The following is an 18,732-nucleotide window of genomic DNA, read 5'->3' on the forward strand; positions in this document are numbered from 1 at the left end:
TGACTCATTAAAGCTGAAGGGGATGTCTGTTATATAGGAGAGGCATGCATCGTAACAAAAATGAATGATGTACGTGTTGTGTGTAAACAGTGCTTACCAGCAGTGGGACCTGCAGCTGTAGATGGGCAATTCCACACTTTTTCATTGCAATGCACTTGTACTAGAGAGGCTTGGAAATCCAGGGGGCCCTGGAGGAGAGGTTCTGGAACTCAGTCGTGTTTATTTTTGCCGTAGTTCTCATACAGCTGGGGAAGTGCTCAGGACGGTGGATGGGGAGGGATTAGATGAAAGAGAATTGGACCAAGATAGATTTAAAGATAAGATGGGCTCAGTCAGGCACAAAAATGAGACTTCTTTCTGTTGTTAATGTTAAATCAGTAGGAGGTGGGGGGAAGGACATGGATTATTTTTAAAATTGGATTCGAGCGCATCTGACAGACAATCCAATACGATTGATGTTTCTAAGCATCTGCCCAGCACAGCAGGGCTCACAGAGATGACGAGGAAATCAGACCCCGGCCCGCATCTGGCCCACATCTGGCCCTCACTGACTTCCCGGGGCTGGCTGGGGGGTGGCTGTTGCATGGCTGTGCTCTGGGTGGAAAGAACAACACAGAAGGAAGAGATGTTCCCGGGCCTCTGAAAGGTCTAGAGAGGATGGTTTGATAGGAGGAATAGAGATGTACCCAACAACACGTCGGGGGGATGAAAGGAGCATAGGAGAGAGGTAATGGGAGGATACGGAGGGCAGGCTTTCCTGTTGGAGAGCTCCATGGGGGGTCCTTGGGGGGCGAACCGGGGGGGGGGGGCAGGGGATCAATTCTGGGAGAAGTGATCCCTGTGCAAACACTTGCAGGCGAGTAAGTTCAAATTCTATTGGTGCTTACTACGCGCCAAGCACTATCTATATGACATAAAGATAAGTAAACACAGTCTTAGTCCTCAAGCAGCCCAAAGGGTAACCACGTAGACAGAAAACAGTTTGGTGAGCTAAAAAAACATAATTGGCAATATGCAGCTGTGAAGCTCCATAAGACACTGTGACTGATTCATCCTGGGGAAGGGGTCATTCGCAGCAGGGTCTTGAGGGATGCATAGGAGTTCACTTTGGAAAATGAAGAAAATATTCTTTCCTCCTCGTGGCACAGAAATGTAGAGATGACACTCCTTCGGGGCTGCTCTGAGTCACCAGGACTCTGAGAGGCCAGCTTGCTCTGCCCTAGCCTCCTTCTTATTGAATTTGGTTCCAGCCATGGAGTTCTCTTGCCTGTCCCCACAGGGTCTCCGGAGGAGAGGGAGGCCTTCAGGAAGGCCAACAACCTGAACAAGCTGGCCGCCAAAGAGGAGACAGGGGTGACCATGCGGATCCGTGTGGCCCGAAGCATGAAAATGGGCAGCGACTTTGACGTCTTTGCCCACATCACCAACGACACTGCGGAGAGCCACGCCTGCCGCCTCCTGCTCTGTGCTCGCACTGTCAGCTACAACGGGACGCTGGGGCCGGTGTGTAGCACCAAGGACCTGCTCGATCTTTCCCTGGAGCCCTATTCTGGTAAGGCCCTTCGTTTCTGGACCACAGACTGACGTGCTAGGAAGGGCCCTGAGCCCTGAGCGTGTGCAGTTTACGTCCCCATTTTCCAGGAGAGCAGACTGAGCACAGAGTGGTTAAGTAACTTTCTCGGGACCACACAGTTGGGATGTGGCAGGTCAGAGACTCGAACCTGTGCTGTCAGCAGCTACACTGCTTTGTTCCATCTCATGTTCCCGGACTCCGGCTGCTTTCCCAGACTCTCGACTGCTCTCTCCCAGCTAATTCCTTTCCTCTGTCTCCAGCAACTCCCACAGCCAGGAGCCTCTCTCCTCTGGAGGCGCCCAGCCTCTGAGAGAAGAGGTTCTCTAGACCAACGCTAGGGCCTGTGGCTGCTGAGCACTTGAAACGCCGCTGGTGCAACTGCGGAACTAAAGTTTCCATTTCACTTTGTAAACAGCCGTGTGTGGCCAGAAGCTGCCACATTGGACAGTGTAGCTGTCATGGTGACAGGAGAAACTGTGCAGTCCGCTGCGGAGAGAAGGTTTTCCTCCTAGCCCTGATTGTCTCCTCATAAATGTTTAGCCCTAGTGCCTGTCCCATCCACCCTGTAAGGCAGACCCCCTTCCCTTCCCTCCTTAGTTCTGTGTCTCCCCTGTTTTGGGGTAAAATAATGTCAGTAGATGACCCAGCCCTCAGCCCTGGACAGAGCCTCTGCCTGCACGGTCGTCTCCCTGGTCCCTTTTGTTGCCCAGCTTTGTCACCATGCTGGGTTGTCTTCCTTAAGAAGGGGTCATCTGGGGCTGGGTCTTGAGGGATGCATAGGAGTTCACTTTGGAAAATGGGCAAATAAGCCTGAGACCCTGAGAGGGGTTGTGGCCGCTGCTGAGGTCACTTAGGAAGGCGGCACAGAGCCCTCCTCCAGCCGCCCAGTAGCCCGATCCTGCCTTTTGCGTGAGGAACCAGAGGCATGAGAAGGGCAGAGGGGTCATGGAGCTGGGAGAGGACCTGGGGCAGTGGAGACGCTGACGGTCCTCTGAGGGTCGTGCTGGCTGAACCTCCATGTCCCCCTCAGAGACAGGAGAGTCATGACCTGATAGTGTGGGACTGCCTGGCCAGGAAGAGGCGCACACCGTGGGCACTTCATACCTGGGAACTGAGCTAGGACGCAGAGCTGCGGCGAGGCCCAGGGCCGGAGTGCTCCGTGTTTGTGCAGCTTGGCCCACCCTCGCCTCTTGCCTGTCAGCCTGCATGTTTCCTCTCCTTCATTACCTCTGCCTCGGCCCTTGGGCCCAGGGGCTGGCATGTGGGGCACAGCCACCCAGGTCCTAAGGAGGCCTGTCTGTGTTTCAGGCCGGGGGCCTATGGGACTGACAGTGCCACCTCCTGGTTTTGTCTTGGGAACCACATGGGCACTCCTGGAGCCGCATGTCCAGAGCAGACGCTCGGTCAGGGTCCCTGAGCAGGGCCAAGACCTCAGGACAGAGTCACTGGCACTAGGGCTGGGGTCCCAACCCTTACACTGGTGAAAGATGCCTTTTGAGGCCAGTCAGACTGGCTTTGAATGTGGCCACTACCACCTCCTAAATGTACGTATGACCTTGGGCAGGTGGCCATGCTGCCTGAGCCGCAACCCGTTCTCCTGCATTAACTGGGGCAGCAACATGCCCACCTAACGGGCCCCTGTGAGGACGTGTGCCCAGGAGCTGGCTGGAGAGTGTAAAGTGGTGCCGGGCGTGACGGGGCCTTCACGCCTCACCCAGCAGAAGTGCAACAGGCCGTGGCAGGCGAGAAGCCCCCGGGCCTTTCCTGATCACCTGCTGGGCCAGGTAGTGTTCTCAGCGCTGGGCACAGTGGTGCCTGAGCCCTGCTGCCCTGGATAGCATGGCAAGGACCAGCTTGGCCCTAAGCATCCAGGCCCTAAGTGTCAGGTGTGGGGGGTGGTCAGAACTCCCAATTCTGCTGACAGGCTGTGGGTGCTGGGGTGTTTCTCTTCTCCATCCCAGGCCTCAGGTTCCCCATTTGGACAAAGCCTGATTCATCTTTGTAGAGCCCTTTGGCCCATTTGTTAGGATGCATACATGTCATGTCCTTCTTGGGCTCAGAACCGCTTCAAAGGGAGGAAGTGTCCTTCCTGGAATGTGTGGCAAGACGTGAACTTCAGCCTGGACCAGGGATAATGATTTCCTCCTGGGCCTCTTTGCTGCCCAGATGCCATCGGGCCCACGGAGCACTGTTCCCCGAGGCTTCCGCCAAGCCTGTCAGTGTTTCTCCTCATCCTGGGGATGTGTTCACAACAGGGGGTCCTGGACCCACAAGAGCCCAGCCTGCAGGGAGCAGGCAGAGGACGGTATCCTAAGGCTGCCAGGCGGAGCTAGTCCAGGTGCCCTAGGGGCCTCTGATTCCAAGCTCAACCTGAGCTAGATTCTGTGACTCTTGAAAACCTCACACTTTGGCTGAATTGCACATTATTCTCGGATGATAAGATCTGGGGGATTTCCATGTGCTAATGGACAGGAAGCTGGGCCTAGGACAGCAGGACAGAATCCAGTCGCCCCCACCCTGCCTCCTTGCCCTGCTGCTTCTCTCCCTCCCCTTCCTGCCTCTCCCTTTCTCTCTCTCTCCTCTCTCCCCCCTCCCGGTGATCACTGGGAATGCAGCCAATTGGTGATCACGCCTGCCCGCAGCACCCTCCAGAACAGGCAAATCACCTAAGGAATGACTGAAACCACCGGACAAGTTTCCTTCTCTCGGCCAGCACCTGGCCCAGGGCCAAGGCCGTGGTCCCTGCCGGCAAAAGGCAGTTCTCGGAGGTCCGACCCCACCCGGTTCAGCCTCCTGGAAAAGTCAACAGTTGGGCCATGTCCTCCGGGCTCCTGGACGACAGTTTCCTTCCTTTCCTGTGGAGTTGGTCAGACTTTCCACTCTGCCCCACCAGGGATTTTCTCTCCTTTTTGTCCCTTTTGGCGGAAGATTTGGTTTTCTTCCCCTAATGTCATCTGATCAGAGGTTGGGGCAGATCCACCCTGGGAATGAATGGCTAGAGGGTTGGGCACACAAATGCAGCATTTTCCACAGGGTGGGATGTGGATCATCCGTGTGAGAAAGTGACTCTCTCAGGTCTTCACACTCCTTCAGATGACCTCATGGGGAGCGTCTCAGTGGGTGCTAACGGGTCTTAGCATCCCAACCCTTGCTAATCTCCCTTTTGAACAGTAAGCTCAGGTCTCAAACTGAGAGCCTTTAGCAGACAAGACTATCTCACCGGAACTGAATAAGCATGACTTAGCGTGTACTTATTTTTACCAGTTATCTTCTATTTAGGGTAAATGAGATTGGTTTGCTGCAAATGATGATGAAAAATTTCCCTGGTTAGAATAGGCTAGAAAATATAAATGAGTGGACTGAAAGAAAAACAATGAGCAAAGAATTGGGATATTCTCAGATGTGTGAAAAGTCGTGAATGGCTGGAGTTTGGGAAATGCTGGTCTAGTGGTGGGGGAGGAAGGGGACAGATGGCAGAAAAAGAGGCACCAGCATCTCCTGTCACGGCACTGGGACGATGGAGAGAGGCACTGGGATGATGATGGAGCCCAGGGACCCTCCCTCCAACGATCCTGTCTGGCAAGGGAGGCCCAAGACACAGGGATCTGTCCAAGGCTCTCGGTGATCAATGGGACAAGCAGGGTCTGGGTTTTCTCCGCCCTGTGTTCTTTTCCCTGCTCTTTCCTGCCTCCTACAGGCCTCCGTGTTCTTGTCAGAATAATGGGCTGACAGTCACACCTGGTTTCTCTGCAGTGGGAGCGGTTGACCCGGCTTCCTTCTCTCTTATTCCCGCATTGCTGTGTGGCTCTTACTCTGAAAGGACCTCTCGTCTCAGCGTTAAGGGTGCCGATTGTCTGGGGAAACAAGAGGGAACAGGAAAAACAGAGAGGGAGGTCATCTTCCTAGGCTCGCACAGCCAGTCCGTGGCCAACCAGGGCCCGCTCTCCTGATCGGAGCACCTACTGGCAGAAGTGTTTCTTCGTCTATAAAATGGTACAATCTTACCGACCTCATGGGGGAAAGCAAGGTCCTGACTGGCAGAGTGACTTGCCCAGCATCCCTGTGAGCAAAGCGTCCCCGGGAAGGCAGGATCAGCACCCAGGCCTGTCAGAGCTCCAGGCCTTGCCCTACCAGCTGTTTTACTTCCCCTGCCCACCTCCTCCCTGGGAACCCTGAAGCCAGGGCAGGCAGGGGGAAGGCCTGGGATCTGCCCAGCCATCTTCCAACTGTGTGAGCTCGAGCACATCCCTTGCCCTCTCTGTGCCGGTGGAAATGCAAGAGGATAGGCGGGGCTGTGTCTTGGTCATTACGGGTGCTCTCCCCTCCCCCCTGCAGAGAACAGCATCTCCCTTCCAATCCTCTATGAGAAGTACTGCGACTACCTGACGGAGTCGAACCTCATCAAGGTGCGGGGCCTCCTCATCGAGCCAGCTGCCGACATCTACCTGCTGGCTGAGAGGGACATCTATCTGGAGAATCCAGAAATCAAGATCCGGGTAAGGGGCTGGCTGAGCAGGGGCCCAGGGCAAGCCCAGAGCTGGGAGAGGGCAGGCCTAGTGCCCCTGCATCCCTGCACCCTCAAGCTTGTTGACACCTCAGGGATCCTCATGAAAAGCATCATGATGCCAAAAGAAGTTGGGACTCATATAGCCTCTAGGGATGAATTTTAGAATCTCAGCGTGATAGAGTCATGGCATTCAGGGATCTCAGAGTCACGGACCCTTAAAGGCTAACCTCCTAAAGTTAGATCCCCAGAGCCTGGGACTCTGGTGGGACAGAGAGGGTGGAGGAGTCAAGGGCATAGACTCTGAAGTCTGACTGCCTGGCTTTGTGGCTGGGTGGCCCTGGGCACGCTACTCTGCCCCTCCGTGCCTCAGTTTATTCATCTGTAAGGTGGGCGTTGTAAGGATTAAATCTGCATCCACAAGAAGCACGTAGAACCATATCCAGTGCATTGCAAGGGCTCAATAAAAACTGACTATTGTCACCATCATCATTGTCGTCGTAGTGATTCACTTCAAGGAGCCACTCAGGACCCCAAATGCAGCAGTTATGAATAAATGGTGAAGAGCAGAGGGTGAGGGAGTGAGCACTGTGTGCCAGATACTCTGCTAGGAACTTGCATGTTATTCCCTCAGCAGTCCTTCTGAGAACCCTGCAGCCAGGCATTTCTCTCCGTGAAGAAACCAAGGCTCAGAGAGGGTAGTGACTTTCGGGGTCACACAGTGAGGAAGGGGCAGGGATCAGCTGGCTCCAAAGCCTGTGATCTTCCCACTCGAGGCCCTAGAACAAGGGAGGCAGTAGAGCCCCTCTGGGAGCCTCCCTGCCGCTCCATGAAGGAGGCTGGGCCAGTATCATCACCCGTGTTTTCCAGATGAGGAAACTGAGGCACGGAGCTCAGGAGTGAGAGTGGCAGGATGGGCATGGCCATGTTCAGCAGACATTGGCCAAATTGCAGCAAATGCAGAGATGGCTCAGCCGGGACCCTGCCTGCCCTTGAGGGGTTCTGAGTGCCTCCCTCAATGCTGCCCCTTACATCTGCCCTGTGTCCTGCCCAGATCCTAGGGGAGCCCAAGAAGAACCGCAAGCTGGTGGCCGAGGTGTCCCTGCAGAACCCGCTCACCGAGCCCCTGGAGGGCTGCACCGTCACTGTGGAGGGGGCTGGCCTGACCGAGACACAGAAGACTGTGGACATGTAAGTGTTGGTCACTCCTGCCTGGAGACTGGGAATAGCGGGCAGATGCTGATGGGGGCACCACACTCCAGCCCATAACCCCGCCTCTCATCCACACACCCACCCCACACCTGCCTGAGTACCCTTGGGGCAGAGTTCCCCCCCACCTCTCATCCTCTCAACACCCACACCCCTGTGTTCCATGCACGTGTCTCACAAACCTGAACAATTACACATCCTGTCACTAAACACCTGTCCCCAATGCACAGGCCCTCACATAAACACAGGCATCTGCACCCTGAATGTCTACACGTGTGTCCTAGATGCACGTCTATGTACAGATGCACATATGAGCATATACACTTATTTTTCACTTTATTATTGTAATGTAACTTACATACAATAAAGAACCCAAATCACACATGTACAGATCAATGCATTTTCACGCATGTGGTCACCTGAGCACACCCACTCTTACTGCAAGCACACCATCCACTTCCATGTGTGCATGAGCATACACACACACACACACACACACACACACACCTCTATACAAAGCAGGCTGCCCAGGCCTTCGGAGAGCAGTGGATCAGTTTATTACTGTCATTATTGTCAGCATTAAGCTGGACATTCGTGGGTACAGAGGCTCTGTGCTAAGTTCTCTGTATCCATGTGTCATGCTGGCCTGACCCCGTGGGCACTGGGCTTGGCATCTCCTCAACCTCCTCCTCTCTCTCCACAGCCCGGACCCTGTGGAGGCGGGGCAGGAAATCAAGGTCAGAGTGGACCTGCTGCCTGTCCAAGTGGGCCTCCACAAGCTGGTGGTCAACTTCGATAGCAACAAGCTAAAGGCCGTGAAGGGCTACCGGAACGTCATCATTGGCCCCCCCTAAGGGGCTCCCGTGCCCAGCTCCACCTCAGCCAGCCCACAGCCCCAACTTGATCCCCAATCTTTATCTCAAGCTAATGAGGAAAATGTGCCCCTCCTTGGGCCCCAGACCCATCTTGTCCCCTGAGCCTGGTTCCCACCCCCTCACCCATGAGCGATGTTCTGTGCCTCCAAAGTGGGGTTGACTGGGCTTGGGATGGAGAAAAAGAGACCCACGCCTCCCCCTCCAGCCCAGAGGCCATTTGGAAAGCAATGATCACCCCCACATTGTCTGCTCTATACCACAGTCCCTTGGAGCACAAAGGAGACTGTGAGACAGGCTCCAGAGTTGGCTGGATCAAGGAACTCAACACCCTAGCGTGTCCTGTGCCCCTTCCCCAGACTGTGCCCAGGCCCCAGGGGTCCCTGGGAGAGCCAGCGCAGGTGGGGATGGGGAGGGTCCCAGGTGTAGGACAGGCTTGAGCTCCTCCCACATCCCAGAAGCTCTGGCCCACAGCTCCCCGCCGCCCCTCTCCTCACGATTGTGAAGTACCTACGTGCAGGTGCCTCTTGTACTTGCTGGTACTCTCGTGGCTGCCAACCCATTTAGTCACCACAGGAAACTGCAGAGCGGGAGCTGATTTCTCAAGGAGGAGACCGAGTCTCGGAGAAGGGAGGTGGCTCGTGGGCACAGGCGGGCTTGTGGGTATTCCAAAGGCTGGGTAATGTGAAGGCCTGGGAACGGAGCACAGGCCTCTGACTCCGAGTCCAGAGCCCTGTTCATGCCACCAGCCCTGACCTGAGGGTGTCAGAGAGGCCATCTGGGACCTGATCCAAAAGGACGCAGTTGGGGTGAGGAAGTGGGAAAGGATTGGGAGAAGTTGGAGCCCCAGGTGCGGCCAGCCGCTGCCTTCTCCTCTCTGGGCCTCGATGTCCTCACCTCCGAGGCCCTCTCAGCTCTCCCGATGCCTTGTATGACCCGGCAAGTCCTACTCCCTGGCTCCGCAGAGCTTAGGCCACATGCCCGGGTGTTTCTAAGAGTGAAACCATGACCAGGACCACGGCTCTGCCCCCAGCTGATCCAGGCCCCCTCCTGTGCCCAGGCACCTCCCATCAGACCCCAGTTCCAGGGAAAAGAGCCCAGAGGCCCCTGTCCGACCCGTGAGCCTACCCACCGCAATGCCTAGACTTCACAAGCGCCTTAGCTGCCCGTGCTGCTCACTGACCACGAGCGTCAGCAGCTCGGCCGCCCCCTTTGCAGGACCGGGGCCCTGGGACCCAGCTCAGAGAGCTATGAGCTGTCATCTCTGGCTTAACCCCCACACTCTCCACGTGACTGGGTCTCCCTAAGGCTGGAGGAGGGAAAGAGGGAGGATTCTCCATCTGGAGTGGGGTCCCAGCCAAACAGGGTCCCCCGAAGCCCGGAGAGGGCCTTGGGGAGAGTCACGCTGATGCACTTAGAACTTGCTGTTTCGCACAGGGGACGAATCACAGCGTGAGCCGACACATCTGTTTTATAGATTGCTCTGTTTCTCTATGGTTTTATAAACGCTTTTGGGTTCCAGTCAGGCAGTAGATATGCTTTTGAGCCACAGGGAGCTTGCACTGAAATAAAAGAGTTTATTTTGCACATTCAAATAAGGTCTGTCTGGTTCTTTTCATGCTTTTGAGGAGGGTGAGTGGGTGAGTGAGCTCATTCACACTGGGACCAGCCAGGTCCAAACTTGACTGGCATTCAAGGCTCTCCAGCTTCTTTCTCAAACAAACATGTTTGGGCCACAATGAACTTCCCGTATCTCCCCAACCCTGTGTACTTGCCAGCTCCTCAGCTTTCGCATGTCTAGTTGCCTGAACCTCGTGTCCTTCCCCTTCCTTGCCCATCTTGTGAACTCCTACTCATCCTCTAATGCTTAACAGCAAAGACACCTCTTCTGTGAAGCCTTCACGGATTTCTTCTCAGGCCCCCAGAGTCCTGCAGCGTGGACCAACTCAAACATTTATCAGTGAATTTCAGTTCCATGTTGGTATATCTGTCCCCCTTGCCATTCTATCTGACGTTCTTGGGGGCAGAGGCCACGTATCTCTTAAATAGACATTAATAAATCCTGAATTGGTAAATCAAAGTATTTGAACTCAGCTCTCAGAAAACCAGTGCCATCCAAAAGAAATGTAACATAAGCCACATTAAAAAGAGTAAAGAGACCTGCTGGCATGGCCCAGTGGTTGAGCACCGACCTATGAACCAGGAGGTCATGGTTTGATTCCCGGTCAGGGCACGTGCCTGGGTTGTGGGCTTAATCCCCAGTATGGGGCGGGCATCAATGATTCTCTCTCATCATTGGTGTTTCTATCTCTCCCTCTCCCTTCCTCTCTGAAATCAATAAAAATATACTTAAAAAAAAAAAAGAACAAAAAGACACAGGTGAGTTCCACTTTATCTAATATGTCCAAAACATTGTTGCTTCCTCACGTAACCCATATAAAAATTATTAGTGAGACACTTTACATTCTTATTTTCACACACTGTCTTTGAAATATGGTGTATAGTTCACACTGACAGCTGTCTCCGTTCAGACTGGCTGCATTTCAGGTCTCCATGGCCACAGGTGGCTACTGGCTACCACAGTGGACGGTGCCATGTCCAGACTGTGATTCCAGGAGTGTGGGGACTTGGTCATTCATCTCACTCCCCACTAATGTTTGTTGATTGAATAGATGATAGAAGACAGTCTCTGGTCCTCAGGGAACCCATGTTGAAAGACATGACATGCTCCTAACAATAAATCAAAATAAATGAATCATATTATCTAGGTGCTGAATCCTTCTGTTCCTTGAACATTATCCCCTGGTTCTGGCCTGCACTGCTGAACGTTTTATCAATTACTAACTTACCGGAAACAGAAACCACTAGCCACTTCAGGCAGAGAGTGAGTTCATTGGGGAAACTGGTGGCAGAGGCATCCGAAAGGTGGAAGAGCAGAGAGGAGTGTCACCCAGCAATCGGGAAGGAGCTGCGCCACCTGGACAGCCAGCCAGGAGCCCAGGAGCCCGTCAGTCCGCACCACCTCGCTGCTAGAGGGGTTGTCCCTGCAGCCCTGGTCCCGACAGAACTGCTGGGTCTACAAAGCCTGCCCAAGTCCTCCTGCCTTCTCCCCACTGGCAGAACCTACTCAGAAACTAGTTGGCCAGGGACTCTGGAAAATACCATTTCCAGGCTCCAGCCCCCCTGAAAACAGAGATGGCCAGGCAACTGGGGATGGAGGAGGGGATGGAGTTGAGTAACTGCTTCCTCTGAGAACACCCTTCCCATGATCTGCACCTTGGAACTCTCACTCAGCCTTCAAAACCCTCCTCCTCTGTGAAGCCTTCCTGGACTGCAGCCAGTGCTTCAACCTCTGGCTCCCCTCGGCACATTGTAAAAGCCCATTGCAACACTCAGCAGCCTGTTAGGAACAGCTGTGTGTGCGCGCCCTATATTCTGGAGCACCCTGAGGGCAAGGTGGGGCACACACCCCTGAAAGGGGGCCACCAAGTGGACTCAGGAGGGCCAACTCTGGCTCCCAGCCCTGACTGCCCACCCCCCACAGGGCAGGTCTGCCAATGCTGGACAGATTCAGAGGCCTCTCCTGGCAGCCCCTAAGCCTGCTCCAGCCCGGGGGAGCCCACTAGCCAGGAACCCAGGAAGGAGAAAGGCCCTGCTGGCCACACAGGCCCACTTTACAGACAGAGAAAATGAACCTGAGACCCTGCTCGCCAAGCCGGATGTGAGGGCCCAGTCTGGGCCCTACAGTACAGTCTCTACATGCACTGCCACAGGGCAGCTCAGTGCTGCTGGGCCCCCTCCAAGCTCAGTGCACAGCCCTGGCACCAGGGGCCTGGGTTCTGGAGTCAAACAGACGCAGGATCAAAGCCTGGCTCTGCCACGGATCCACAGTGTGGCTTCAGGCAGGTTCTCAACCTCTCTGTGCCTCTTGGTCCTCCTCGGCGGAGTGAGGATGAGATGGTGTCTACTTTCATGGCCAATGTGAAGGTCCAGGAAAGTGGTGCATGGAAAACAGAGCTGCCCCTGGCCCATTGCAACCCTAATATCCACCTTTTCTCCAGGTCAGGAACCTTCATGTGCACTGAGTCGTTTACTCCTCAAACAGCCGAGACATGTAGTCCCCCCACCCCAGTTTATAGCTCTCATTGCAGAGCTGGACTCGAACCCAGGCTGCCTCCCGTCCCCAGAACACAGCCGAGCCCAGAGGAGGCCTGATTTCCACTGAATTCTCCTTCCCAAATTGTTCCAGAACACGTGGGCCAGAGGCCTCCGCACAGCCCTGGCGGCCATCATGGAGTGTCTGATTGGGGCCACCTTCCCACCCCCGGAGTTCCTCTCCTCTCCAGCTGCTCTTGTTTGCCTAGGATGCCTGCCAGCTCACCCCTTGGCCTCAAGCCAAGTCCAGAATAACAGAATGTGGATAGACTCTAAGAAGGAGCAGCTGAGGGTAGAGGACCAGGCCAGAGCCCCCTGGAGGCACGTGTGCTGTGAGGCCAGGCCCGGGTCAGCGCGCTCTCCGGGCCTCCCTGCTTCCCTGCCCCACGGGCAGAGACGCAGAGACGCAGAGACACACAACTGGGGAACCGTGAAGCCCTGTGTTCTGTTTCAAGAGCCGAAGTCCAAAGGGACCCATTAAAAGCAGAAGAGATGAAAAAAAACTGATGATGCATTAGCCTCAGCCTTGGCTCAGTGGATGGAGTGTCCACCCGCAGACCACAGGGTCCCGGCATCGATTCCGGTCAAGGACACGTACCTCGGTTGCAGGCCCGATCCCCAGCCCTGGTCAGGGCGCACGAGCAGGAGGCAACCAATTGATGTGTCTCTCTCGCATTGATGTTTCTCTCTCTGTCTCTCCCCCTCCTTTCCACTCTCTCTAAAAGTCAATGGGAAAATATCCTGGGGTGAGGATTAACAATGACAAAAAATGGTGGTGCATCAGCCTGAAGAAGAACACAGGATCTGTAATGACACGCAGCACCGTGCCTCTCCCAGACCTGCAGTGAAGCAGAGGCAGCAGACACAAAAGACTATTATCGACAGAGCTCCGCTCACATGCAGCTCATGGGCAGGCGGAACTCATCTGTGTGTGAGAAGTCGGGGCCGTGTTTTCCCTGGCGGCGGGGAGGCAGGAATGGAATGGTTTGATTTTCTTCATCTGGGTGCTGGGTAAACAGGCACACTCCGCCTGTGAAAATGTGCCAACTCTACTGTTATATAATGGTCCTCTCTTTGGATGTATGGTCTACTTCCATCAAATTTTAAAACATTTGGTTCTCGAAGGTTCTAAACTTAAGTTCAGAGGGGGGATGGAGGAGAGGGGCTCAGCTCCAGAGTGCTCTCCATTCTTCCTCTGGGAGAGGGACACTAGCAGGTACACCTCCAGGGATACTCTGAGGCTTAAACAAGATGTTACACGTGTAAACACAAGACTGCAGGGCTAGGGCTTGTGTGTCTCATTTGCTGTGAACAGCGTGAGGCACGTCCGTCAGCAATGAACACGTTGAATGAATGAACATAAAGCTGGGTTTTTGTCATCTCAGCCAATCTTCAGAGCAGGCCATAGAGATGATCATCCCGTTTCCCCACTGGGGAAGCGGAGGTGCAGAGATGTCAGACAGCTCACTCGATGTCACCCAGCGAGCCGATGGTGGAGCAGGAATTAGAATCCGTTGACCCTCTCGACCACAGCATGTCACAGAAAGGCCTGGAAAGTGGAAGGGAGGACTTGATCCCCAGACCCCGGGCAATGGAAATGGCAAGTCTTTCCGCATCAGCACCCCAGGGTCTGAGAAAGCCAGAGCTAGAGGCTGGGCTCATAAACAGTTACCGCATGACCCAGCAAGTCCACTCCAGGTATACACCCAGCAGAAGTGAAACCATGTGACCACACAAAAATTTGTACAGGAATGTTCATAGCAGCATTATTCATAGTAGCCACGAAGTGGAAACCACAAGAAAGTCCATCAACGGATGAATGTATAAATAAAATGTAACATATCCCATAAAAGGAAATATTCAGCAATAACAATGGGTGAAGAACCAGTACACGCTACAACATGGATGAACCTTGAAAACATTATACTCAGTGAAAGAAGCCAGTCACAAAAGACCCCATGTTGCATAATTCCATTTATATGAAATGTCCCAAAGAGGCAAATTTATATATATAAAAGGCTAATATGCAAAGTGTCCCCTCGGGAGTTCGACTGGGAGACCTGGAGTACGCTCACTCGCTATGATGTGCGCTGACCACCAGGGGGCGGCGCAGAATGAAGGAAGGTCCCAGCGGTCAGCTGGAAGGCCCCTATCGGCCCTGATCACCAGCCAGGCCCAGGGACTCTACCTAGGCATGAATTTCGTGCACTGGGCTTCCAGTATATAGAGAAGAAAGTAGATTGGTGATTGCCTGGGGCTGGAGGGATTGAGGGACTGGGAGTGGGTAATGGCTATTGGATATGGGTTTTTCTGTTTTGTTGTGGGAAGGGGAGTGATGGCATTAAAGCAGATCGCCAGTGCGAGGTGAGATGTGCCAGGAGAGACCAGGGCTTGGGCTAATGGGACCAGCACGGCAGTCATGAACAGGGTGCCAAGCATCCTCTCGAGGCATCACCTGCACTAACCGCTGGGCCCTCACAACATACTGTGAGGAGGAGCTGGCATTGCTTCCTCCAGTCCACAGGGCAGAAGCTGAGGCCCAGAGGTTACACGACATATCCCAGGTCACACAGCCAGAAAATAGTGGAGCCAGGACACCAACCAGGCAGGCTGGCTCCACAGCATTTGCTCCTAGCCTCCTGCTCTGTTGTCCTCTGTCACATGACGTGGGTTTATGAAATTAGAGGGTCTTTGACAAGGAAGTCAGAGAAGGCCTCTTTGAGAAGCTAATGAGAAAGCTGATCCCTTAAGGAAAAGGAGTTAGGCCAGGAAGGTGGGGTGGGCGGGGGGCAGAGGTGGTGAGGGCCAGGCGGAGGCCATTTCCCAGGAAGCCGATGACGCGGAGCTCAGGGACCCTCACTTGCACGGCCGGCCACACAGGAGGGTCTGAGGCAGCTGCTGCAGCTCCAGGCAGGACCTGAGCCAGGGAGCTATCAGGAAGCATTTCCATGTAAGCACTTGTGGGAGATCTCAGAAGAAAGGAATCTGAAGCTTGAAAATCTCTGGCAATTTGCTGTGATTTCTTTTCACGTTCTTAATAAATAATTCACTTTTGTACCCAATTTTATATTCATCATTTCATATTCTTTTTCTTAAAGATGGTGCCCCCCAATTAAAATGAAAACCATGGTGTTTTAATGGCAATCATGAGCCAGGGTGCCAAGCATCCTCTCACCAGAGGAGATAAAGCAAAGAGCACACACACACAGTCTCAGTGAAGACAGGGAACCAGGAAACGGTCAGGAGCGGCCGGGAGAGGAGGGGAGATTGAAGGACCACTTGGGAAGCTATCCGCGGCACCTTCCCAAGCAGACGAACGCTCATTCCCTACGAGGCCGCAATTTCTCTCGTGATGTTTACTCAACAGAAATGCCGAGTTTGGGTGTCCTCCGAAAACATGTGCAAGAATGTTCACAGCAGCTTTTCTTACACTGTCCCAGAGCTGAACACAACCTGAACATCCCGCGCTGGCAGGATGGTATGTACACCGCGGCATTGTCGTTCACCGTAACAGTGTAAGAAGGAGAAAGGCCAGCCTGCAGCTACGTGCACGATTACTGGACTCTCACAAACACGTTCCACAAAAGATGCCACACAGGGGTGCACACTGAATGGTTTTGTTCCTATGAAGTTCAACGCCAGGCAAACCCTCTGTGATGTGAGAAGTCAGTTAGTGCTTACCATCAGGGGTTGGGTAGCAACTGGAAGCGGAGCCAGGGGAGCACCTGGGGGCTGGAATGGTCTGATTCTTGAGCTGGGGTGCTGGTTCACACGGGCGTGCTCAGTTTGGGGGAATTCATAGAGGTGTACGCTTACGGTGTGTGTCTTTTCTATATGCATGTTCTACCTGAATACGAATTTCCCCGATGGTATAAGCTTCAAGCCCCTGAAAACCTTGACCTTCCCCGCCCCCACCCTTTAAGGACTTTTATAAGAGCCGAACTGATGACACACGCCGAGGAGCAAGATCTCACCTGCTCTCTGACCTGTCCTTGGGATCAGAGCAGAATTTGGTTTTATTCTTGTGAAGTGGTTTCCGCTGGAGGGAAGTGAGTGAAAGCGATATGAGGGAGTACTGGGGTTAAAGTGGGGACTTGGGAGTGGCTATGGAGAGCCCCAGTGAACGGAAGGGCAGAGGAGGTATCCTGGGTGGGATCTCAGGGCAAGGCAGGCATAGAGGAGGTAGGGGTAGGTGGAGAGGGTTGTTTGGGCAACGATGGGGAACTGGAATAAGAGAGGGGCAATTTGTGTGTGGGACCAGAGGGTAGAGGGAGGTGTGGTCTCTGACTATTCCCAACCAGTCGGTCACCCTGGCACCACCAGGCCCGGCTCCACCTGGAAGCCAACGTTCCGTTGGCCAACTCCCCCTTCATTCCTTCTCAGGGCTGGCCAGCCTGCTCATGGAAATGCTAAGGGGCTCACAGCCAGAGCCTGGCAGCCACCCAGATCTTTACAGCCCTGGCATTTTGTCTCTCTCGGTCATGAACCTGGTCTTTCTTTTTCTCCTTTCCTGTTTTATTGACACAAGCCTTTGGAGTGGACTTGAAGCTTGACGGTGTTGTATCTTGTGTCACTGAGAGCCTGGTAGCCTTAGTGAAGTGGGTGTACTGGCCCATTGTACAAATGAGAGTGAGACCTGACCTGGTGAAGGGACTTGGGGCCAAGACTACCCACCCAGTGAGAAGCAGAGCTAGATGTTAACAATAATAACAATAGCAGCAGACATGATTTAGCAATAAGTGGTGCCGGATGCTGTGCTAAGCACTGTGCATCCATTCTGCCACCCATTCAGTCCTCACAACAACCCAGTGGGGAAAGTTGTAATTCTTATCAGCCCCTTAAAAAAACTTTGACGTCTTACATACATATGCATAAAAGTGTACAGATTGTAACAACCTGGAGAGTTTCCACAAACTGAACCCACCCAGATGAAAAAAAAAAAAAGAGTACTTGATACAACACCCAAAGCACAAGTGATAAAAGAGAAGACTGATAAAGTGGACTTCATAAACATTTAAAACTTTTGTATTTCAAAGAACACCATTAAAAATATTGCTAGAGATAAGAAGGGCACTGTATAGAGTAAATGTTTTAATTTACCAGAACATATAACTGTTTTAATTTTCTGAAACCTGATGACATAGGTTCAAAATGTGCAAAACAAAAAATTGATAGAGCTCTCAGGAGAGATACACAAATCCAAATCATTATGGAAGGTTCAATACATCTCTCTCAGTATTTGACAGAACATGAAGACAAAAAGTCAGTATGGATATAGAAGATGTATTTACTGGATAAGTTATACTGCAGTAACAAAAAGATCCAAAGTCTTGGTGGCTTAATATCGCAGAGGTTCATATTTCACACAGAGTCCAGTGGGATCAGCAATTGCCAGGGCTATTCTCCTCCATGCAGTGACCCAGGGATCCAGGCTCTCCCATCACGTTTCTGCCAATTTATCCTGTGGTTTCCGCAGATGCTTCTCAAGAAGAGAAAGTGGGAAGGTAGCATGGGCTTTAAATGCCTTGGCCCCAAAGTTACATGTCTCACTTCCATTCACATCTCTTTTTTTATATGTATACTAGAGGCCCGGTGCATGAAATTCGTGCACAGGGGTGAGAGGTGTCCCTCAGCCCAGCCTGCACCCTCTCCAATCTGGGACATCCCTCTCACAATCCAAGACTGCTGGCTCCCAACTTCTCACCTGCCTGCCTGCCTGATTGCCCCTAACCGCTTCTGCCTGCCAGCCTGATCACCCCATAACCACTTCCCTACCAGCTTGATCGATGCCTAACTGCTCCCCTGCCAGCCCGATTGCCCCTAACTGCCCACCCCTGCCAGCCTGGTTGCCCTTAACTGTCCTCCCCTGCAGAGCTGGTCACCCCCAACTGCCCTCCCCTGCTGGCCCAATCACCCCTAACTGCTCTCCCTTGCCAGCCTGGTCACCCCTAACTGCCCTCCCCTGCTGGCCTGGTCGCCCCTAACTGCCCTCCCCTGTAGGCCTGGTTGCCTCTAACTGTCCTCCCCTGCTGGCCTGCTCACCCCTAACTGCCCTCCCCTGCAGGCCTGTTCCCCCCCAACTGCCCTCCCCTCCAGGCCAGGCTCCCTCAACTGCCCTCCCCTGTGGGCCTGGTCCCTCCCAACTGGCCTCCTCTGCTGGCCTGGTCACCCCTAACTGCCCTCCCCTGCAGGCGTGGTCCTCCCCAACTGCCCTCCCCTGCTGGCCATCTTGTGGTGGCCATCTTGTGTCCACATGGGGGCAGCCATCTTGTGTGTTGGAGTGACGGTCAATTTGCATATTAGGCTTTTATTATATAGGATATTTTGTTGATTTTAGAGAAAGAGGAAAGGAGAGAGATTGCATACATTGGTTGATTCTTGTATGTGCCCCAACTGAAAAATGAACCCACAACCATGGC

General features: G+C 53.5%; 1 protein-coding gene across 2 annotated transcripts in view; it reads left to right on the forward strand.

Annotated features, from left to right (window-relative positions):
• The window catches only part of TGM2 (transglutaminase 2), a 31,588-nt gene extending 21,838 nt beyond the window's left edge, over positions 1–9,750 (forward strand). The window contains exons 10-14 of one of the 2 annotated variants that reach the window (XR_013961533.1): positions 1,280–1,552; positions 5,909–6,069; positions 7,132–7,268; positions 7,990–9,253; positions 9,377–9,750. Coding sequence is in view for 1 of the 2 variants with exons in the window: in XM_080686266.1 (XP_080542392.1) it covers positions 1,280–1,552; positions 5,909–6,069; positions 7,132–7,268; positions 7,990–8,140 (722 nt within the window). In the remaining variant the exon portion in view is untranslated. Of the gene's footprint in view, positions 1–1,279; positions 1,553–5,908; positions 6,070–7,131; positions 7,269–7,989 lie in introns of both variants that reach the window. The other variant, XM_080686266.1, reaches the window with a different exon arrangement.
• Positions 9,751–18,732: the final 8,982 nt, after the last annotated feature.

This window comes from Plecotus auritus (genome assembly GCF_963455305.1).
Source record: "Plecotus auritus genome assembly, chromosome: 8".
Classification (NCBI taxonomy): domain Eukaryota; kingdom Metazoa; phylum Chordata; class Mammalia; order Chiroptera; family Vespertilionidae; genus Plecotus; species Plecotus auritus.